Source organism: Cebus imitator, unplaced genomic scaffold (genome assembly GCF_001604975.1).
Source record: "Cebus imitator isolate Cc_AM_T3 unplaced genomic scaffold, Cebus_imitator-1.0 Scaffold18, whole genome shotgun sequence".
In the NCBI taxonomy this organism is placed as follows: Eukaryota; Metazoa; Chordata; class Mammalia; order Primates; family Cebidae; genus Cebus; species Cebus imitator.
In genome coordinates, this window is record NW_016107333.1 from 18,482,637 (window position 1) to 18,507,365 (window position 24,729).

Consider the following 24,729-nt stretch of genomic DNA (forward strand, 5'->3'; position numbering starts at 1 on the left):
CCCGTCTCCGCCCCCATAGGAACATGCCTAAGCTGATGTCAGATGAGGTGCTTCCGTTTCTGCATGTATTACTGTGTGTTTGAGCTTCTTCCTCCCTCAGATGCGGCAGGGTATCAGTCTATTTTGTTAACATTTTATAAAGTGTTATTTGAGCCAAATAAGAGAGGATATTAGAAAAGCTCCAGAAAGTTTGGGAAAATAAATTCAGATGGGAGAGTAACCAAAAGAGTTCCCATCTTTCTTCTGGTCAGTGTTCTAAGAAGGTGAAGCACTGGATTTACCCTTCACTTTGTAGTTAAAGAGGAAACTAGAAATAAATACTCCCTTGTACAAGGTTTTTTTTTCTCCTTAATTAAGAATAGATGAGTCTTATGTTTTGTGTGTGGTGGTGACATTCAAAACATAGTTTTTCGGTGTTTTGAAAAGTAATTTACCTAAGAAATGACAAGAAGAGTAATGTAACACATAGACAGCATTGCTGCAAGTTGTAAAACATTGACAGAACGACAAATGTTCCTGTGGCATAGAGTCCTTCTGAATCACAGAAATGACATTTGGATGAAAGCAAGTCATTTTTACACAGGCACACTGCTAACTGTGCAGTGAAGCCAGAAATAGTGCACCTTGGAAGTGGGCCAGAGAAAAAGAACACCTGAGAATTTTATGTTATTCAGAAAAATTCTCACTTTTTAGGTAGGATTTTTGAGGAGTAAAGAAAATATTTGAGAGCCTTAAAGAAAATCTGAGCTTTGATTTTTATTTATTAAAATATGAGTCATTTATTGTGGTTCCATGGACTCATCAAGTTTCTTGAGAGAAAACTCAGACCAAGCAGGAAACGTAGGCTTGATGTTTAGGAGACAGAGTAAAGTGGGAGGCGTGACTTGGGGAGCTGATCACATAGAGATTACAGATGCAGATATGGAGTGCATAAGATCCCCCAAGGATGGACAGGATGGAGAGAAGAAAAGGCCAAAATCAAAACTTTGGAAAATGCCCGCTGTGGTAGGCTGATAATGGCTGCCAAATATCTGTCCACATTCTAATTCCCAGAACCTGCCACTGTTACCTTTTTGGAAAAAGAGTCTTTGCATTTGTGATTTTGTTAAGGATCTTGAGATAGGGAGATTATCCTCAATTATCCAGGTGGTCCCTAAATGTCATAACCAGTGTCCTTATAAGAGAGAGGCAGAGGGAGATTAGATATGAACACTGAGAAGGTAATATAATGACAGAGACAGAGATTGGAGTGATGTTATCACAAGGCAAGGAACCCCAAGGAATGCTGGCGCCCATGAGAGGCTGAAGGAGGCAAGGAGTGGATTCTCCCCCAGAGCTTCTGTCTTTGCTTTTCTGAGTCTTGATGGGTCTACAGGTGTTCAGCTTGCACTTCTGTGGAACATACAGCAGTGCACAGAGCCCTGCTGACACTGTGGAGTGGGACGCCTGGCTTCCAGAACTGTGAGACAATAAAATCCTGTTTGAACCAATCCTGGTTGTGGTAATTTGTTTCATCAGGTTTTGGAAACTAATACACTCACTTTTGGGAACAGGAACAAAAAGAATTTAAAAAAGTAAGGGGAGGTGGCAAGAAGCTTAAGTGTCATGAAAACAAAAGCCAAAGCAAGAGCTTAAAAACAGGTGAGCAGAGGCAATGGTGTAAATGCTAGAGCCTGGAGCCTGATGGGTAAAAACAAAGACTAAGGAGAATCATTGATATGATAGAAGCTAATGATGGCAGCTAATCTGTTCTGAGCACCCATTATGCTGGACACTGGCATAAGCACTCTGTAGGTATAAACTCATATAAACTCAATTCCCACAAAACCCTCTGAGGTATGAATTATTGTTACACCATTTTACAGGTGAAAAAACTGAGGCAAAATAGTAAATAAATGCATTAAGTAACATAGGTAGTAAATGGTGTGGCCAAGAACTCTGTAGTCAGAATTATGTGAGCCCAGAATTCTGACTACAGCTTCCACATTTTAAACACTACTTTGTACTAACCTCACCTTATTCCCCAGAGTGTGTGTTTCCCAAGGCTCTGACTTTAGGTATTTTATCAAGTAAGGTGGATGCTGTGTCTCAAGAGGAAAAGGATTTTTGTAACTGTGATTTGAGGGTGGAAAGGAGGATTAGAAACTTTATATCACCTGGGCCCCATCTTCTCAGCTGAGTGGGAGAGGAAGCTCTCTGATGAGGCTGAGGGAGGCAGCTAAGTTTCGGGCCTCAAGGCACCCAGGAAAGACTGTGAGGATACAGTAAAACAGGGAGCACTAAATGAAAAATTTTCTACACAGGTAAGTATGCTCAGTGCCATTTCCTTGACTGGCTCTTGGCACAGTGCTCTGTTTATGCCCAAGGTGTCTGCACCATGTAGTGTGCAAAATGCAGAGGGAAAAGGGACTGAGGGGGGATCATCACCCCACACCTGCCCTATGGAAACTACTTTGTTCAGAGATGGGGAAGGAATCAGAAAAGTGCACAATATGACCTTTGCCTTTGCCATTAGAGACTCTTGAATGTTTGAGAAATGGACCATCCATATACTGGCAGATGAATGAGAGTTCAAGGACATTGCATGATAAGGGCTAATTGCAAGATTAGAGACTGAAGTGTTGAGTGGAGTGGGTGAGAGGAACTGAAGTGTGTCAAGGTGAAAGTACAGCTCTAGCTAGTTCTTACTAAGGTCTTTGACAATCACTAAGGTCTTTGATGATCAAGAATCAGGAGCCAAGCATGGGAGAGAGAAGAAACAGGTGGTTCTTTAAGAGCTTAGGTCAAAGGACTCCTAATATTCTGTACTTTCCAATCTATGCCCCTCCTCCCTGCAAGGATAAATTTCTGTTAAGTTACGGTTCAGAACCACTACAGGCTTAAAACAATTAGTGTTTATATTGGTATTGAATCCATTAGGCTGCATGGCCTAGTGGAAAAAGGCAAGGTTAAAATATCAGTTAATCATTTTGTTGTGTGACCTTGGTCAAGTAACTTCTTAAGCCTCAGATTTCCCATTGGTAAAATGTAGATACCAATTCACTGTCTTTTATGGTTGTGATGAGGCATTAATGGGATAATGATCAATATCTAGTGTAGTACCTGACATTTAATAGATAATTAGTGTCAACTATTTTTTCTAGAATAAGAACAAATTGGATGATGCAATTTATTGGCTGACAATTCATTTTTAAAGATGTGACTTCAGAATGTTCTATAAATGCTAACATTTTCAAAAGTCTGGAGTATATTTTCTACTTTCAAACTAGTTATTTACAAATCTCTCTTTCTCTCATTGACTTAGCCCTTGTGTGAGGAGAGCTCTCTTAGGCTAGACCTTTTATCTGTACTTTGAGGATGCTTAGTTCCCAGAGAAGAAATGTGAATTTTTTCTCAGGCATTAAAGATTCCTTCCAAATTTCCATGTAACATACCCAGTTTCCTCATATCTATCTTCTACTGGAAATAGTCTTGATTTTTTTTATTTTTAACATTTTTCTATGATCTATATTATTATATTTTTAAAATACAATTTCAAGTACCTATCTCATTTATTTTCATGATATAATTTCAATTCTCATTTACATCATTTTGTGCTTCCTTAAGAAAAGTTATGTAAAAGCTAGAAGTGCTGTGCTGAGTCAGAATCCTGTTCTCTTCAGCCCAATAATCCTCTGCAGAAAGGAAAAGAATAAATGTTTTCAGGAGAGCTGTCTGTTTCATATTTGCAGACTGAGAGTGCATATATCATCTGATATTGACTTAAAATGTCTCTCTCCTCCCATCATCTGTCACCCACAAATCTGTTTGCATTCTTCTGGAGTTTTTGATGGGTCTACATATGTTTAGTTTGTACCTCCATGGAAATGGGGAACATGCAGCAGTGGCACAGAGCATGGTGGAGCGCTGTCTATCCCACTTATAGAGAGAGACCTCTGGGAGTAGAAGGCTCACACTTGCCCAGGCACCTGAGCATCAGAGCAGGGCATGCCTTGCCTGGGGGCAGCCTGCCAGCCTATTTCCCAAGGGGCCACCCAGCATGGCAGTTCTAACCTGGGTGAATCTCCTGAGACCAAGGCTCAGGCTCACAGCATCGTAGGCTTAGAAGCTCATGCCAAGCAATTCATGTGGAGGTAGAAGTGTGAAAGCTCAGGTTGTCCATCTGTTAGCTTACACTGAGAACCCTGGCTACCAGGTAGAGAGGAACACTAGTGTAAAAACTCTCTTCCTGTACTGGAAGCCAAATCCTAATCCACAGGTTATCTGGTAAGCACTGTTGGAATGAGGGTAGTTAAATGGATAAAGGAGAATAAAATCATATATGTCAGGACTGTCTTCTATGCAGTTGGAATTCTTGAACTTTGAGCCTATTTCTTAGATGAGCACTGCCTATGTGTGTTACACTGTTTGCTTTCCTGGCTGACCAAGCCCTGGTCTGATTTGAGTCATCCTTCCTTAAGATTTGCTAGAATTCATAAGTTGGCCCAGGTCATATCCTTTTTTTTTTTTTTTTCCTGTGGGAAAACTTAAGGTGATCCTTCCTACCTTTAATATGACTTATAACTGCTGATTTTGCAGTTTACCTCTTAGCAGGCTTGTTATTTTCCTTGTTTCTGTGTTCTTGGTAGACTTTGTATTGTAATTCTAAAATGATTTTTTAATTCTCTTTTATTGCTATTTCTTAGCAAGAATCCTTCTGTATAGTGAAGAACTTTCCCTGATCAACTAATAAAAGAAATGGTTAGTAAAGGAAAGGCAGAATAAATGCTTGCTTTATTCCCTTTATTAATTCTTTGAATAATAAATTGGTATCTTAGGAACCTCCAATGGTGATCAATGAGTGTTTTCTTTTAAAAAATACACATTGAGCCGGGCGTGGTGGCTCAAGCCTGTAATCTCAGCACTTTGGGAGGCCGAGGCGGGTGGATCACGAGGTCAAGAGATCGAGACCATCCTGGTCAACATGGTGAAACCCCGTCTCTACTAAAAATAGAAAAAATTAGCTGGGCATGGTGGTGCGTGCCTGTAATCCCAGCTACTCAGGAGGCTGAGGCAGGAGAATTGCCTGAACCCAGGAGACGGAGGTTGCGGTGAGCTGAGATCGTGCCATTGCACTCCAGCCTGGGTAACAAGGGTGAAACTCCATCCCCCCCCCCAAAAAAAAAAAAAATACACATTGAACTCAGCATTTCTTTATACAGTGGATATGGATTAGTAGATGGAGTCCATATTAATGATGTAGTCTATGTAAGCCAATGTAATCGCTACTGCTTTTGAGAAGATCGACACGATGTCTGGAATTTGCTTTAAATACTCCAGCATCTAAAAAGCAAACCAACAACAAAGGGAGTGGGATTGATGAAAAAAGATTGGAAAAGTTTTGATATTTATTGACGTTGGTTGATGAGTACATGGAATTCATTATACTATTCGTTTTTCTTTTCGCATGTTTGAAATATTCAGAATAAAATAGTTCTCAAGATTCATATAATTCTAAGATTATCAAAGTGTAAGTGTAAGTTCAGCCAACTTTTGCCTGTCAGTGAATCTTGTGGAGAAAGTTCCTGATTTTTATTGAAATTCCAGTTACCCCAGCAGTAGTTCCTAAACCCTATTGCTTTGGTAACAGCATGCCAAATATTTGCGTATTTTCCCAGCATTTTGGTAAGAAGCTTTATAAGAATTTTCAGATTTAACCGATTGAATCTTGGTTCATAAAGATCTTGTCTTGGTAACTAAGGATGTCTACTTTTGAGTGACACATACCTTAAGAATTTGAAGCATGGTTGCTTCTGCTCTCTGGACTTCATACCAGAGTGTAACAGCCTTTTAGCCATTCTGAAGTGACTTCTCCAGTCTAATGGTGCCATTTTCTTATTCCAGGTTTAAGTTTATCTATTCATGGGGCTGAAAAGCGTTTGCAAATCCATCAACGGCGAAGTGTGGCAAGCCGCCCAGCATCACGTCGTCACTTGCCTGTTGTCAGGCATTCCTCACTCCCGCCAGGCAGAAGATCAATAAAAATGGAGGCGAGCTCTTCTGGAATCACTAATGGAAAAACCAAAGTCTTCCACCCAGGTGATACATGGGGAAGTTCAACAGGGACCCATTTCAACAACAACCTGACCACAGCCTGCATTGTAGTTTTATTATGTAATTATGCCACACTTTCAGCTAAGCTTGCTTTTGTTAGGAGTCTTGTTCTATTTCCCCTTTTTTTCACCTAAGTCAGTGGTAAATATCACTAAGACAAATAAAAGGGGAGAGAGTTTGATGGGTCAGAGAAGGTGGAGACTCTGTGTACAGTGGTAGAATCTAAATGAAAATTGGAGTGCATAAACTCTTGCTCAGTTCAGGAAAGCTCGTTATATAATAAAACAAAATAGAGACCTGGCCATTTTCCTGATAATTTGCTCTAAGATGGCTCAGGAAAAAAATTCAAGCTAAAAACCACCCACTTTGAAACCTTGGTTATCTGTGTTGGCTTGCCCACATCCTCCTGAGATCAGGATAGAAGAATGGAGTCATTACATTGTTTTAAACCTTCTGGAAAGCATCTGTGATCTCTTTCGAATGTTAAAATGATTCTACATTAAAGGAAGTAAAAACATTTTATGTGCTTATTTGGGGGAAAAGCTCATTTAAGTATTCATTCATTTATCGATCAAATATTTATTGAGTACCTGCTACATGCTAGGCATCGTTTTGGGTTCAAGGAAATATCAGTGACCAAGGAAATGTTCCTGCAAAGTGACTATGGAAACATCAAATTGCGAGAGAATTCATAAGTCATTTAGAACAACTCTTACCTGATCCTGATTCCTCTCTGTAATGTCCTGGTGTGTGGCCATGCAGCTGCTAGTGAAGCCAAATCTCCATCTCTAGCCATGTCACACCATCTTCTCCCTCTTAGCATGTAATGGGGTTTCCTAACCCACCAAGAAACACCGGGGCTATTGGGCATGAATTGCTGGAGGTCCCTTATCTTTTCTCTTCAAATATATTGCTCTTTGCCCATCCTTCCTCACTTTCCTCCAGTTTTCAGAAGATGAGAGGCCTCCCACTGTCCTTGACCAAGCCTTCACCCATGTCCTTTAGCCATGGTCACCTCACCTCTCCTGGAGCTTGCTCAGAAGAATGTGTCCTCTTGTTTTCATCTCTTTCACCCTTCCACGCTGCTGGCTGATTACACTGTCTATGAAAAGGCTCAAGCTTCTACATTTTGATCATTTGACACTGTATCCTTTTCTCTTTTCTGCCACTTTTCCCTCCTTCCTTCCAAGCCAAACCTGTGAAAGAATAATTTACTTTTGATTGCTCTGTTCTGTTGAGAGCAACCAACACAATCTGGTTCCTAGCACTTCCACTCCAACCTGGCTGTTTTTGAGGCCCTCAGTGATCTCCTTTTATCACAATACAATAGGTACCTACCAGACTTTCTTGATGCACCAGACCAAGGGGAACCCACTTGTTCCCCAAACACTGATCTCTTGGCTTCTATAACAGTCTTAGGGTTCTCCTCTTATCTCTCTCCATGTAACTTTCCTGGTTTCCCCCACTCTAGCATCTCTCTCCTCCTCTTGCCTCCTATCCTAGTATGTACCAAATCCAGAATGATTCATCTCTACCCCTGACCAGTTACTGTGCTTGTTCTACTGATTACAGGGTCCAGTTCAAACCTCTTAGCATGTTGGAAATGAATGCTTTTGTGATCCTGCCCCTGCTGTTTTTCACCCTTCATTTGTTTGCTCTCTTCTTCCTTAAGCTTTATTACTATGGTGCATCAACCAGGGTTCAATCAGAAAAGCAAAACTAGTAGAAAGCATGTACTAGAGATTAATTACAAAGAATTGACTTTCTTTGTTGGAGATGGCTAGGCAAGTTTGAATTCATGGGGCAGGCCACCTGCAAGGGCAGGCTAGAACTCTTGGGCACAGCTCTTAGAAGCTTCAGCTCTGCTTTTAAGGCCTTTCAACTGACCTAGATTATTGAGGAGAATCTCCTTTAAGTAAAGTCCACGGATTATGAACTTTAATTGCATCTACAAAACACCACAGCAACACTAGGTTGGTACTTATTGAATAACTGGAGACTGTAGCCTGGTCAAGTTGGCTCATCAAATATACCATAACATCTGGTTATATCAACATGTTTTCACTTCTCTAAACATGTGATACCATTTCATGCCTCCCAGCCTTTGCTTCTGCTGTTCTTTCTTCCCAGGATGCCCTGGTTTTGCTTTGTTATCTTTGAACGTGTTGAAATTACTTGTCTATCTGTCCACTGAAAGGTCTTTAAGGGCAGGGATTCTGGATTATTTATCTTTATACTTCCAATAAATATATGTAGGGTAGGACTGAAAAAAACCTTCATTAGCTGTGTTTTAGACTACTACAATAGCTTCTGAATTTTTCTGCCTGCCTTTGTTTCAACAAGTACCTGAGTTACATCGGTAAACAAAGCAGACAAAAGTCCCTGCCCTTGGGGAGTTCACATAGTAACTTTGAGAGATAATAAATAAATAATTATATTAAATAGACAAACTGTGTGATCTACATTATAGTTATATGTAACTATATTATAATTATATATAAGTTATATATAATAGTGTTTAAGAAAAGAATAAGTATTATGGATAAAAGAAAAAGTAGCGGGCTGGGTGCGGTGGCTCACGCCTGTAATCCCAGCACTTTGGGAGGCTGAGGCAGGTGGATCACGAGGTCAAGAGCTCGAGACCATCCTGGTCAACATGGTGAAACCCCGTCTCTACTAAAAATACAAAAATTAGCTGGGCATGGTGGTGCGTGCCTGTAGTCCCAGCTACTCGGTAGGCTGAGGCAGGAGAATTGCCTGAACCCAGGAGGCGGAGGTTGCAGTGAGCCGAGATCGCGCCATTGCACTCCAGCCTGGGTAACAAGAGCTAAACTCTGTCTCAAAAAAAAAAAAAAAAAAAAAAAAAAAAGAAAGAAAAAGTAGGAGAACCAGGTGGTGGGAAGAGGGTAGCATGTTGCCATTTTAGATATGGTGGTCAGGGTAGACTGAGTCATGAAGGTGTGTAATCACAAACTAGACGTTTCTGAGACAGCCATGTGGATGTCTGAGCAACTTCATTCCAGCAGAGGGACAGTTAGTGGACAGGTTGTAAGGTAAGACTGAGTCTGGCAGTTTGAAGAACAGCATGGAGGCTCCTGAACTTGGAGTGGAGTGAGTGAGGTGGGGAATCATCTCAGTGAGGTCACAGGGACCAGATGGGCCAGAAGGGCAGGACCTTATAGGCCATGTAAGGACTTTGAGCCCTGTGTGAAGTGAGAGCTCTTCCAGGGTTTCAAGCAGAAGAATCCCATAATTTAATTTATATTTTAACAGGATGTAATATAGACTATGGAGAGAAGAGATTATAGGAGGAGATGATAAAAGGAGAAAGGTTAGATAGAGGGCCTCCAGAATGATCCAGTGGAGAAATGATAGTAACTCTGACTAGAAGTGGCAGAAGTGATGGTGAGAATTTAGAGTCTAGATATATTTTAAAGCTGGGCCAACAAAATATCCTAATGGATTGGATGTAGGGTAAGAGAGAAAGAAGAGCTAAGGATAACTGCAAAGTGTTTTGGCCTGAGTAAAATCAGCTGAGATGGTGAAGGCTGCAAGAGAAGCAGATTTTGGTGGGTTTGAGGGAAAAGGTGGGGCTGAGCTCAGAAGTTTGACTATAAATGTGATAACATTGAGAGCTGGCAAGATCTTATGGGTGGTAGTTTGACCTCCATGTCTGGAGTTTGAAAGATGATTGGTCTGTGAAAGAGATATAAAACTAATAGTTGTTGACATATATGTGCTATTTAAAGCTATGAGATTGAAAGAGATGACCAAGGGAAGAAGTATAAATGGAGAAGGGGGAGCATCAAGGGCTGAGATCTAGGACACTCCAATAGTAAAGGGTCAAAGAGGACATGACCCATCAGCAAAGAAGGCCAAGAAAGAACCACCAGCAAAGATGGAGAAAACCCAGAAGTGCCACATCTCGGAAATTACAAAAGTTTATCAAGAAGAGAATAATGGTTTTCTAAGTTAAATGTTGTTGAAAGTCAAATCAGATGAGGACTGAGAATTAGCCATTGATTTTTGTAAAGTGGAGGTCAATGGTGATTTTGATAAAAGCCATTTTAGTGGAGTGGTGGGGATGAAACCCTGGTTGAAGTGGATTTAAGGGAGATGTGAGGGTATAAATTAGATGCTCTGAATATAGGCAACTTATTTGAGCAGTTTTCCTGTGAAGAGTAGTGAAGAAATAGGGCAGCAGCTGGAGGAGAAGTAAGGTCAAGAGTTTCTTTTAAAAATAGCAGCTCTCCAGCAGATAATTTATGGTGTTCGAGAGATGGGAGAGTTTGTGATGTGGGCATCAGTGAGAGGATGAGAGCTATGCACAATAGGACCATGGATAGCTTATCTGTGGTAACTGGTGGGAAGGAGGAGTAGGTAGATATTGGCAGGTGTGCTAAGGTTCTAATAAGTTATTTTCTTATGGTGTCAGTTTAATCTTTATTGTGGAAAGCGAGGTCATCTCAGAGAATAAGAATGGAATCACAGGGAGAAAGAGAGAGAAACAAAGATATGGAGAGGAAAATTTGTTTGCCAACTCACATTAAAGGGCATTTGAGATTCATAGTCCTGAAATTAAAGTAGGACCAGTTATCATCATTGTGTATTTCTTTAATTTTGTGTAGCTACTCTATGCCTTTTGAGTAAAGGCATAGAGTTGGTGGCGAGTTGGATTTGAACAGGATTGTGGTTTTGCTGAGGAAATAGGAAAAGAGAGAAAGGGAATTGAAGGTGCATGAAAGGGAGTGATGATAGTGATTAATTTTGTGATTTGGTAAAGAGGAGACAAAAACATCAAGGGAATGAGGAATAGTGAAAAGTTGGTAGGACCAATCGGTTGAAGTTCCCAGAGGGTTCAAAAAAGTGTTGGGGTTAGGGTAATAGAAGGAGGATCTGCAAGGATAAGAGACGTGGTAAGAGAATGGATTGTGTAGCACTAATATTGTGGCACGTATCTTAATAACATTTATTTAATTTTATTATAGTAATATCAGCACAAGGTGTTGTTACTGGTAATGATAAAGTCTAGACCAAGGTAAGAAATAAGAAACTGTAAAGCATAGAGGGCAAGATCATTGAATGAAAAAATTCCTAGAGACTGAGAGGCCAAGATGTGGAAGGGATCATTTATATATATACATGCAAATGAAATAGTCAAGAATTGAGTAATTTTGGGAAGAATGATAAGCCAGACATTAACTTTGTTGAGAAATAAGAGAACATGACCTGGCAGGTACCAGGAGAGTACAAAGATAAAGGGTAGAAGATGGTGTATATAACAACCTGAGGTTTAAGGCTAAAGGTGTTTAGGGAAGAGAGAAGAATGCTGAAGATGGATTTGAGACTCAAGCAAGATACCTACTCCTCCTTCAGATGTGTTGGTGCCAGAGCTATTGGAGAAAAACGGTTCTATGTGAAAGAGCCACAGGGAAGCAGTGACTTCTGGGAGGATCCAGGTTTTCCTTAGAGCAAGAAGGTGAACGGAGCAATCTGAGAAGAGATTGACGATGTTCAGAGAATTCTGGAGAGCCCAATGGAAGGTTTTAGATGTTGGATAATTGTCTTCAGTGGTTCTCTCTTCTTTAATTAACCAAGGTTCTTCTCTAGAGAAGATAATTAGTATCAGCCCTCTTCTAAAATTGTTGTGGCTATCCAGAGGAAAGCGTAGCCTTGTGAGCCCAGCTTTTCAAGCCCTCTCCAATTTACCCTCTCCCTACTTGTCCAGGCTCATCTCGTTTTACACTGCCATTATCCATATTATTCAGCTTCAGCCATCCACAGCTTTTTACTATTTCTCAAACAGGCTTTTACTCTTCTACTTCTTTGCCATTGCTCAAGCTCCTCTCTCATCTTGGAATATCCCTTTCCCTAATAAATGTCTGCTAGACCTTCTCATTCTTCAAAATGTAACTCAAATTCTACTTCCTCCAAGAAGTTTTCTAGATCTCATAGAATTGTTCCCCCACTTCCCCATGCTTCCACAGAACTTAGAAGCCTTTTCAAAGTCCATCTGTTTCTATAGTCTTATAGTTCTCCCAGAAGGCAGGAACTTTCCTCAATTCATCTTTGTATCTTCTTTCACTCCTAACATCATATATTGTCCTGAGTAGGTTCTTAATAAACAATTATGTGTTGTTTGTCAAAATCTGTTCTACTCACCAGATATATGTTTGCATTCTGAAGCTATATGGCATAAATCTTACTATTCTTATGACAATCCTTCAGTTGTTCAAAAAAAAGAAAAAACTTCTCCTTAGCTATTTTCCAGCTGAAACATTTCCTCGTGTCTTCTTCAGCGCTTCCTTGAATTATATGGTATCCAATTTCTTTACCATTGTACCCTCTCTGCTCTTACAAATATTCTTGTTTAATTGCAATATCTTTGAAAATGCAGTGCCCAGAATTGAGTATTCTGTTAAAGTCAGATGCAGGCAGTGTAGATTCGGTCTGTCCTTTCCTTTATTGATGTCCTGTGGTGATATTACTATAATACAATTAAATAAATATTATTAAGATATATCCTAATGGTGTTTTATCAGTGTGGGCTAATTATATCTCAAGTCTCTTCCCTCACCTTAAAAACATGTCACTTTACTTATCTACCCATCAGTTTATCATAGATCTTTAAACCCTAGGTATGTCGAGTGTTACTTGAAAATATAAATAAAGCCAATCCTTTAGCCTAGAATTATAATTAAGAAAAAAATATATTAAGTTACAATTAGAAACTTGTTATTTAAAAAAAGTATTTTTAAAACTCACATTATTCTGGCAAGGTAGCATGTGATTTCAGTTCCATTCTCTTTATTTTTAGTGTACTTGCACAAATACATCATAGTTCTCTGTTGGGAGATATGGAAGAGCTCTCAAACTGAGTTTCTTATTTGCAGTGAGTCATACATCTTAGAAGCAGCTTGGGCAATTTAGTCATATCAAGGCCTATTAAGTCATCCATCTATTTTTTACAAAGTTAATAATCCCAGTTCTCAAAGTGCTCTCTAAAGGCTCTCAGACTGGTTACTAAGTACAAAAAGAGAGAACTTGGGAGTCTTGTAGATTTTCTGTGCCATCTGCCTGAACAATTTGTTTGTTTATCCCCCTTTGAGCTTACAAACATTTCTGAGTGCCAACTATTTACTAACAAGTGTTTATTGGGAAGATACCCTCCTTGGAGCATTTTGAAATGGTGCAGAACTCTATTAAGCAAGGGTCTTAAGGCACTCAGTCATGTTCAAGAGAGACAATCAATCAGGGTTCTTTGTTCCCAATAAGAGAAACCAGTCATTTAATCCAAACAAAGAAGGAATTTAAATTTGAAGAATGTGGAAGGAAAACCTAAAGAGCCAGTCTTGGAAAAGGAATAGAGAAGTCAAGAATATCTATTTGATTAGAATAGAATATCTTCTATTTGACTATGTGGAAGGAATGAATTCTTACCAGTTTTCCTAGTTTTGTATCATTTGGCTCAAGTTTGGAAGATTTGGGAGAACAGTTCTACTGGCCATGTACCTTTCCCTTGGGTGGATAGACAGTGATGAGACAAAGGACAGGACAGAAGACCTCTCCCTTCAGCCTTCATAGTGAGAGAGAAAGACCCCTTGATTTCTTCTGCCACCTTGACTGCACACAGCCAGGGAGTGGGACTTCCCCAAAAGGAAATAGGGTGATGTTAGGAAACAGCTGTAGGTGGATGAATGCCCATTACAGGGACATGTGCTTAACCTGCTATGATAGAAGTCAAACTGTTTTAAGGGGCTGGACCAGAGAAATAAATAAGGTTTTGGGAGCATAACCGTATTATTCTGGGGAGAATTTAGAAGGACTCAAAAGACATATGGTCTACCAATTTGACTTTGAAGGTCAACTAGGATATCAACAGGAGGAAGAGGTATGACCACGCAGATGCAGGAAAGAGTATAATAATAACAACAGTGCATTATACTGGCTCTGAAAGCAAGCTTTGTCGGTAGGTGTTTAAAAGCTAGATATGTCACTTGATGGCTATTACAGCCTTGGACAAATTGCTTAATTTCTCTGAATCTTAGTTTCTTTATTGGTAAAATGAGAAATTAATACCTATCCCATAGTATTAAGGCTGCCAAATTAAATACAGTGTTCCCAATTAAATTTAAATTTTAGATAAACAAATATTTTAAAAGTATGTCTCAAATATTGCATAGGATACAAATAATAAATATATATATATATATTTTTTGAAATTCAGATTAGCAGGACATCCTGTGTTTTAATGTATTATATCTGGCAAAACCACATAGCCTTGTTATAGGAATTAAATAATTCATGTAGAATGTCCACTGTGATTTTTGGCACATACTTGGAGTTCAGTAATAAATAGTTGACAAATAAATCATTTTTGTTGTCACCATCATCATAAGCAAAATTCAGAAGCCTGAAAGCACCTTTGCCCCAGAATCCTTGTTATCTCAGTTACCACATCATTTAGCAGTTTCCCCGTTAACTTGTGCTGGAATACCAAAAAGATGATCTCTCATTATATTGTACCAATACAGAAGCCATTCATCTTCATCTTGTATTTGTGTGGTTTCTCTTTCCTTCTGATTGATTCAATTCTTTTGCCTGTTTACCAATTTCATTTTGACCTTATCCTTTAGCCACTCATAATTAATGAATATGAGTTTCTGCTTCCCTTTATGGGCCAATATAAGTGGTAAATGGTACTGGGTTTGGGACTACAATTTAAGAGTCAAGAGCATAGTAAACTGAAGCATGGATTTTGATTTTTTTTAGTTTGAAACTATAAACCTTAGTGGATATAGATCAAATTATCACAACTAATGACTATGCCCTGTAAAATAGAATCGGAAGCTTTCTGAAATCTAAAGTACTTCTTCTATTGCTTTTTCCTTATCTATTAGGCCCATCATACAGTCCTAGAGAAGTGTCATTAATCACAGAATATGTCCTTTGGTCTCATTTAGAATTTGTAAAATAACTTTTTTCCGATATGTGTCATTCCCAAGTAATTTCTGATACAGTTTCTTTTATGTCACTTTTTAAAACCTATGACCCTTTCCCCATTTATGCATGATTATTTTTCCCTGTGAATCTATTATTTAAAAGCTAGGACATACTCATTTTCCAGGAGAGAAACATTAGGATTTTATTGTTTCCAATCAGCTAGAATGACTAGTACTGTCTGTATACTTGGGGGCATTAAATACAGTTTGATAATAATAAAATTATGGGTACAATGTATTAAGCACTCTACTATATTCCCAACCTCAAAAACTATTGAACTATTTTCATTCATTATCTCATTTAATTCCTAGAACATTCTCATGCTATTTTCCTTATTTTATGGGTGGGGAAACTAAGGCACAAAGAAGGGTAAGTACCTTGCCTAAGGTTATACAGCTTTAGGAGAAGGCAAGATTGTAGTTCAGGTGTTCTTATTCTGTCATTCAATGTGCAATTACTTTCTTCTTCAGACAACTTGGTAGAAATATTTCCAGCTAATTAGCATAAAAAAGCCTTAGAAAACTTAAAAGCTCTTACAGTAGCTCCAACCTTAGCGTAAGAAGACCATACTGAAGAAGGGACCAGTTAGGTTCTGTTGAACGCATGTTCAACAATTAAACGCATGTTTAATTGTTTATTATTTCTTTCAATGTAAGTGATGTTCCACTTTGTCACTTCTCTTTTTGGTCTCTATGCTCTGGATTTTTGTTTTTTTTTCATCTTCCCCTTTTTGTGGTTCTGATGTAATAAAATTCATTCCTATTTCCCTGAGTTTCCAAGATTACTTTCTGGAACAAATGTCAAGGCCTGGTCTCAAATTAGGGAACAGACTTGTCTCCTGTTTTTCCCTTTAAAGAGTATTACCAGAGGCTGTGGGGAGAGGGAGATGAGAGGACCAGTAAGGAGAGACTTTTAAAAGAAGAAGGACAGCAAAGAAAGACTTGTCTCTAGTTCTGCCAAGAGTCAGGATAAACTCATGCTTTAGGGGAACAAAAATAAGGAAAAGGTAAACGTATGGCCAGTCTTTAGATTCATAACAATCATGATACCACAACCCTACATTTATTTGATATTCTGTTGTTTCCGAAGGGCTTTCACAAATGTTTCTCCTGCATTTTTTTTTAGCCATCATAGCAGTCTGTGAGGTGGAATTATGCCTATTTTACTATGGCACAGGAAGTGAAGTTACTAGCTCAAAAGAACAAAATTAGCAATTGACAAACCCCGATTAAAACCCAGGTCTTTAATTTCTTATGGGGCCTGGCACGGTGACTCATGCCAGTAATCCCAGCACTTTGGGAGGCTGAGGTGGGCAGATCACCTGAGTTCAGGAGTTTGAGACCAGCCTGGCCAACATGGTGAGACCCAGTCTCTACCAAAAATACAAAAACTAACTGGACATTGTGGCATGCCCTTATAATTCCAACTACTCCGGAGGCTGAGGCAGGAGAATCACTTGAACCTGGGAGGTAGAGGTTGCAGTAAGCCGAGATTGCACCACTGTACTCCAGCCTGGGTGACAGAGCCAGACTCTGTCTAAAAAAAAATAATAAAATTTCTTATGGGTGTTTTTTCCACTGTGTCAACCTTTTTTCTTGAAGATGAGCACTAATTGAGAGTGAAGTTTTGGGGGCTTTCTATCCTCTTTTCTGAAAATAGACATTTTTTTGAGACGTGTGGCTGAGGTTTGCTTATAGAATCTAAGGAACCTGGCTGCTCTCTTGAACAGAACTGAAGCGTGGATGAGATAATCTGTCTTCCTATTTGTGAATGGATTTTTGGGGTGGCTGGAAGATAACATTGTATGGAAATGTGACAAGGGCTACTTTGGACTTCTGTTTTATTTCTCATTGTGTTGAAGGTGAATGTGGTGCCTTTCATAACAGTTAGTGCTGTGGTTTAGAAATAACACTCTAATTATCCTTCATTTGAATCTCTTCCTCTTTAAGTGGGTTTTTTTAGATGTGTGATGTGAGTTTAGTCAATAGGTGGGGGTGCTTAGGAAAACAAGCTATTTCAGTCCTTGGCAAATGTGGGCATTGGTATCTGTGTTCCTTGCTGTCATTTGCTGAGTAACAAAATTATTTTTTTCTAAAAATACATACCACATTCTTCTCTTATTTGCATTTGCTTTTCATTTTACTGAGGAACATATACACATACATTTTGATCTATAGGATGCATTTAGAGATAATTTTCTGAAAAATCATTTTACAACCTTTGAGCTCAGAAAGTGAATGAAGAAGAGCCATAAAAAGGCAGACACAAAGAAAAGCAAATGATTAATTTCTGGAAAAGAGCATTATGTTGTGTGGAAATTAAAACTGCTTCTTCTGCCTGAAGCTGTTTCAAATAATTTTGTATTTTAGAAGCTTGAAGAGATTTCAGTACAGCAGTGCCCCCATTATCCATAGCTTTGCTTTTTATCATTTCAGTTACAATAAGAATTTTGAGATAAAGACAGAAAGTGTTCTATTTTATCATTATTCTTATAATTGTTCTATTTTATCATTAGTTATTGTCAATTTCTTATTGTGTCTAATTTAGAAATTAAAATTTATCATAGGTATTTGTATGTATATGTATAGGAAAAAGGCATATATATAGGGTTCAGTACTATCCACAGTTTCAGATATCCACTAAGGGTCTTGGAATGTATCCGTTGAAGGTGGGGGGGGGGTGCTGTCACCATTTAGCTCAGGATCATTCAACTATAACTAGTAGAGTTGAGATTTAAAAGCCTAAGCCCTTTAGCCATGGTGGATAGTCAGTTTTAATAGTGAGCTTTTAATTTGCCTGATTGTCTGAGTTTGAGCTGACAAGGCGATGCACAAGAGGGGCAGAGTCCTAGCATTTCTGAGGATTGTCATTTGCAAGGGCTATATTTCTTCTCACATTCGTCTCAAGCCCTTCATGTATAAAGACCAATCATTCAAGGCAAAAGACTAGAAAACATTTAGTGAGGCTGAAAATTGCACAGTTTCTGTTCTGTAACTCCTCCTAATCCTGAGTTTGTCTCTTCTCCTCATCTGCAAGATTCCTTGTCACCACAGCAATAGACCTCAGCATCTAAGAGATTGGAAGATACCACAGAATTCTGCCTGTGTGACTCACAAACCCTTCCTGCTATTTGAAGCTTTGCAATTCTGACTTCCAGGCCCTCTTGGGAACTTTTAGTGCAGGGATGCATTATAACTTAGGAGATCATGATCTTACCAATCCTGGAAAACATGGAAGCAATTCTGCTGAAGGAGAGCCATTACTGGCCAAAGCAGTAGAATTATTATTTCCATTTTAGACCTGAGAAATATCTGCCTGCTGTTAGCCAAATGTGGTTCTCCCATCAGGACTCAGGAAAGAACTTGGCCATTAGGACTACTCAGTGTCAATCATTTGAGAGAATAGCTTTAGCCTTCTAGTGACTAGTATGGGTGAATCAATATGTTTATTTCTGCTAATATGAGCCAAGCTTTCTTCTGTAAAAGAATGAACTTACAACATCACCAGATTTATAGTTTTAGACAATATAAGTAAAAGCACATGACATGTATCTTTTACACTTATGAAGCATCTTCTATTGTGAAGCTTTTTTAGTTTATGCCACAGACACACAAAGATTTTGGTAAGTACTACAAATAATGTTAAAAAAACAAGAGGTACCTTTTTTTTTTTGTTCCAGAACTAGTGGCATTTCCTACATGTAAATCTGTGGATTCCGGTTTCAGACTCTCCAGGAAAGCTGAATTCATTTCCTTGCTCTCTTCTTCAAAGAATTATCTTGAACACTGGCTGATGACAGGAAAGTCTGTAAAGACAGAATGGACCTCCCTCCCTTCTTTTTTATTTTTATTTTTTAAGAGACAAGGACTCTGTTGCCTAGGCTGGAGTGCAGTGGCATGATCATAGCTCACTTCAGCCTCAAACTCCTAGGCTCAAGTGATCCTCCCACTTCAGTCTCCCAAGTAGACAGGATTACAGGTATGCACCAATGTGCCCAGCTCATTTTATTTTGTTAGAGATGGAGGTCTTCCTATATTGCTCAGGTAGGTCTTGAACTTCTGGTCTCAAGCAGTCCTCCTGGCCCAGTATCCTAAAGCTCTGGGATTACAGGTGTGAACCACCATACCTAGCCCTCCCTCCTTTCTTAACACCATTCTCCATCTCAATACTGTGATAGGAACACAGAATTCACCTATGGGGAGTTCAATACAAAACTCCCAGTTTAGAAAATAGGGTCTTTGCAGCCTCTTAAGTCCAAAAATATTGCATATGAGGATTTATTTCAGATATGTAGCTCAAGTTTTGAAATATCACTGCTCCCTATTCTATAAAAAACACCATGTTTGAGGATTTGTATTAAATATACCTCTCAGGACAGGAACTACCAATTTTTATTTGTAGAATATAAATAGAATGTAGACAGAAGCTCAGATCTAGCAACAGTTATTATGAGGCTACCATAGAAAATATCATTTATCCTCTTAAGTCTACTTTACACATTCCCCATCTTTCCTGTGACATGTGGAAGATAAGAGCTGATTTTCCAGGCTTTCCTTTATTTTGGTTTCAATATGAAGTAACTATTCCAAGTCCCAAAGTGCAGGATTTTTGAAATTAAATTGTTTTTATTTCGGCTAGGCCCTAAACCTGGAATAGGCGCTCATGTTGCAGAGAATGAATGTCATATAAAATTTATAGTGAAGTACCTTGATCTAATATGATGAGCCAAATTATTTATGTATAATATCTATAATTTATACTAAAGCCTCCAAAATATTTTAGTTTTCTATTTTTTCAATGACATAGATAAGACTTCTTGAGTTTATTATTTAATGAGTCAAGCATTCAAATCACATAAAGTAGCATTCAAATCACATAAAAGTAGCATTCAAATCCAGATTAGTTTAGTGCTAGTATCTCCTTTTTAGATCACTCATGTTAATTTGCACATATGAAATATGTCTATAATTGATTGAACAAGGAAAGGAATCTTAAGTGATTTATTTAAAGTTACTAAGGCAATCTAATGGGATTACTAAGAATAGTGATTTGGTGAGTGAGTGGAGGGCAAGTGGAGAGTGGCAGTAATGTAAGTTACATCATCATGTGTCATGGCAGAAAAATAATATATAGTATATAAAATTGGAAAATCAAGAAACAGTGGGACACACACATAGAAGGATCCGACAGAGACTCTTGAAAGTTATTTTTCCACTGAGGAAGAGGTCTGGGATTGCAAAAAGGGTAGCTATTGATTTTTATTATAAGCCCTTTGGTATTTTGAGATTTTGTTTATTATTTGATAAAATTTAACAAAATTTTACTGAAAAAGCAAAAAGTTATGATCTATAATATGTCTTTCACAGTAATCTGATAACCTATCAAGATGCTTTAAATTGCAGACCAAAAAAACAAAATTGGAACATCTTTTTACTTTATATTCATTATTGTTATTCATAATGTGAGATTGCAGCGAAAGAGCATTCACTGAGCACCTAATATGTTCAAGGCTTTGTTCTAGGTTTATTAGGAGATAAAAGGGGGATGCAGTTTGATCCTAGGCTTCAATGTGTTACTGTCTAGTTGATGGTGCTAGTCATGAGGAAGAAATTTAGACGTGGAAAAACTAGCAGCTCACATTTTCTCTGTCTGCCTCACACTGTGCTAGGTAATTCACCTTATTTTTCATATACTATAGAAAAGACAAAATATAAAGAGCTATGTGAGTTCAGTGGATAGAAAATTGTTTTTTATCAGGAACAAGAAATACTTCCTGAAGCAGAAAATTCTAGGTGAGTCTTGAAAGTAGGAAGGGATTCTTTGGACAAAGATGGGATGGGAAGGCACTGACATATTTGCTAGTCAAGAAAGGTTTAGAACTCATTTTTTGTTGTTTTTCTCTTGTATAAAAGTGCTTTGCTGCCCTGGAGGTTGAGGCTACAGTCAGCTGTAATTGCATCATTGAACTCCAGCCTGGGTGACAGAGTGTGACTGTCTCAAAAAATAAAAAATTTAAAAAAGCCTAGCTGTAAACTAGATACAGAATGAATTTTTAAAATTCATTGTCATGTTCTCACTCATAAGCAGGAGTTGAACAATGAGAACACATGGACACAGGGAGGGGAACTTCACATACCAGGGCCTGTCAGGGAGTGGGGGCCTGGGGAGGGATAGCATTAGGAGAAATACCTAAGGTAGATGATGGGTTGACGGGTGCAGCAAACCACCATAGCACATGTATACCTATGTGACAAACCTGCATGTTCTGCACATGTATCCCAGAACTTCAAGTATAATTTAAAAACAAAACAAAATATTACTTGTCCAGCTTAAGACTTTTTATTAAATGTAAGGCTGTTCACAAGGTTACAGAATCACAGTTAAGTGTTGAGTATAATCATTTCTATCCAGAAAATGTGGGGAAACTTAAAGGCAAAATGGAGATCACATGGATTTTATAGCTATTCTTGATTTTTTTTAGTTGTTCAGTGAGTTTTCCACATCTTTAGGGATCTTCTTAGCTTCCCTCTTTAACTTATTTGTTTAGTTTCGTTAGGATTGTACTTAATTGTATGTTAATTACTGAATCCCAGTGGGGCTGTATTTTAAAGAATCTTCAGTTTGTGTCTATGGTATCTTCACCGTCTTGCCTAGTTTTTCAAATCTTTGTGTTCTGACCCAAACTCCAAGATGTCTGTGGCTATGGCAAAGAACCCAGATTCTTAGATTTTTAGAAATCATGTCAAAAAGCTATATGAGTAACAATAAGTAAATAAAATCAGAAGTATGAAGTAGACATAGTACTTTTTATACACTGAAGTCATTTAGCCTCTTTCACTTGGGCACTATGAGTTAAAAGTGGAGATTGTCATCTTTGAAGATTCATTGGAACACTGATCACTCTCCATTTAGGAAAGCTTACAGAAGTCCTTGTTTTACAGCTCCCTCTACTTTGTGAAGGGCTTATTGTCAGAAGTTCCAGACCATTACAGTATACTCTATAAAAGAGTATTCTATATTTCTTCTAGAGTAGAGACAGAAAAACACCATATATTTGGAAGATTCTATGTGTGATCATAATATTTAGCATGAAGAGAATGTTGCATTTTGAAGCTATTTTGGATTTATACATTTAAAAAAATTTAGAAAATCTGTTATATTAAATTAGATATTTAACATCTATATCTGCAGTATTTGCTTTTAGTCGTAAACCCTGGACTCTAAATAATTATTATCCTCCACTGTCCCGCTCTTGAATTTTTACATGTCTTTAAAGTTATAAAAATGTTTTATGCTAAGGGCAGGTGCAGTGGTTCACACGTGTAATCACAGCACTTTGGAAGGCTGAGACAGGCAGGTCACTTGTGGTCAAGAGTTTAAAATCAGCCTGGGAAACATGGAAAAACCCTTTCTCTACAAAAAATTCACAAATTAGCCAGGCATGGTAGTGTACACCTGTAGCCCTTGCTACTTGGGAGCTGAAGTGGGAGAATTGCTTGAGCCCAGGAGATTGAGGTTGTAGTAAGCTGTGTTTGTGCCACTGACCTCCAGCTTGGGTGACAAAGTGAGACCTTGTCTCAAAAAAAAAATTATGCATATTGTAAAAAAACATAAAAAAGATAAAGTATGAAACAAAATCTACCCATAATTTCACAGCTGAGAGACAACTTCTGTACCCATTTTGAGTATTTTCTTCCTGTTATGTTTTTCTAGTCATATAAATGGGTATGTTTTTTTAATATGCAGTCATGCATTGCATGATGACTTTTTCATCAATGACAGACAATATAAACTATGATGGTCCCATTAAGATTATAATGCAGCTGAAAAAGTCCTATCGCCTAGTGATTTTGCAGCTGTTGTAATGTCAGAGTGCAACATATTACTCACGTGTTTGTGGTGACGCTGGTGTAAACAAACCTACTGTGCTGCCAGTTGTATAAAAATATAGTACATACAATTATTTACAGTATGTAATCCTTGACGATGATAATAAACTACTATGTTACTGGCTTATATATACACTATTTATTTTTATATGCATCATACTATCTATACTATGCTTTTTATAGTTATTTTAAAGTATACTCCTTTTACTGATTTTTTTTAAGTTAACTGTAAGATACCTTCAGGCAGGTATTTTAGGAGGTATTCCAGAAGCGAGCATTTATATCATGGGAGCTGAGAGCTCCATGCATGTGATTGCCCTGAACACCTTCCAGTGGAACAAGATGAGGAATAAGCGTTACTGATGACCCTGACCTTGTGTAGGCCTAAGCCAATGTGTGTGTTTGTCTCTTCACTTTTAGCAAAAAACTTTTTGAAAAGTTTTTAAGTTTAAAACATAGAAAAAGTTTTATAGAATAAGGATATAAAGAAAGAAAATATTTTTGTGGAGCTATAAAATGTGTTTTGAGCTTAGTGTTATCACAAAAAGAGTCAAAAGTTTAAAAAAAAATCTAAAAGGTTACAAAGTAAAAATTTACCATAAGATTAGCTCATTATTGAAGAACATTTTAAAGTAAATTTAATGTAGCCTAAGTATACAGTGTTTAAAGTCTAATAATGTACAATAGTGTTTTAGGCCTCACATTCACTCACCACTCACTGACTCATTCAGAGCAACTTTCAGTCCTGCAACCTCCATTCATGATAAGTGCCTTCTACAGGGAGACCATTATTTATCTTTTATACTGTATCTTTACTGTACCCTATCTATGTTTAGATATACAAATACCATTGTATTACAGCTACCTACAGTATTCAGTACAGTAACATGCTATACAGGTTTGTAGCTTAGGAGCAATAGGCTACACCATGTAACCTAGGTGTGTGGTAGGCTATACCAACTAGGTTTGTTTAAGTATACTCTATGAGGTTTGCACAATGATGAAATCTCCTACTGATACATTTCTCAGAAGGCATCACATTATTAAGTGAGGCATGACTGTACTTGGGATGTCTGTCTATCTATCTATCTACCTACCTACCTACCTATCTATATTCTTGTATTGATTTTCATTACATTTTCATTATAAACAAACATATGTCCATGTCATTAAGTTATTCCTTTTTAGGGAGGGGGGTTTGAGGATCACTCTGTCACCTGGACTGGAGTGCAGTGGTACAATCTTGGCTCACTGCAACCTCCACCTCCTGGGTTCTCCTGTTTCAGCCTCCCGAGTAGCTGGGATTACAGGTGCCCACCACCACACCCAGCTAATTTTTTTGTATTTTTTTTATTAGAGACAGGGTTTCACCATGTTGGCCAGGCTGGTCTCAATCTCCTGACCTTGCGATTTGCCTGCTTTGGCCTCCCAAAGTGCTGGGATTACAGGCGTGAGCCACCATGCCCAGCCTAAATATTCTTTAAAGACAGAATAATGACCTGTATGCCTCCTTTATGGTGCTTCTTTTGTGTCTTATCCTTCTATACTCTCCTCTAATGTTAAAAAAAAAAAAAGACTTATTAAAGGTTTTTGGAATCTTTGTTATTAAAAATTATAGTGATCTAGTAATAATAGCTATTTCTATCTGAGTTTATGAGCCCCTGCTTACGACAAACAACAAATAAATAAATTGGGCTTCTGTTTATTAGTCTATTTAGGAAGTCACTTTCTTTTTTAGCTTATG

At 38.1% G+C, this 24,729-nt stretch overlaps 1 protein-coding gene across 5 annotated transcripts in view; it reads left to right on the top strand.

Moving 5' to 3' along the window:
- Positions 1–24,729, top strand: part of ANO4 (anoctamin 4) — a 324,230-nt gene that overhangs the window by 101,240 nt on the left and 198,261 nt on the right. For 3 of the 5 annotated variants that reach the window (XM_017516529.2, XM_037734202.1, XM_017516537.2), the window contains exon 2: positions 5,884–6,078. In XM_017516529.2, the coding sequence (XP_017372018.1) occupies positions 6,024–6,078 (55 nt within the window). In that variant the 5' untranslated portion in view covers positions 5,884–6,023. Of the gene's footprint in view, positions 1–5,883; positions 6,079–24,729 lie in introns of those variants that run through there. The other 2 variants (XM_037734207.1, XM_017516545.2) reach the window with 2 other exon arrangements.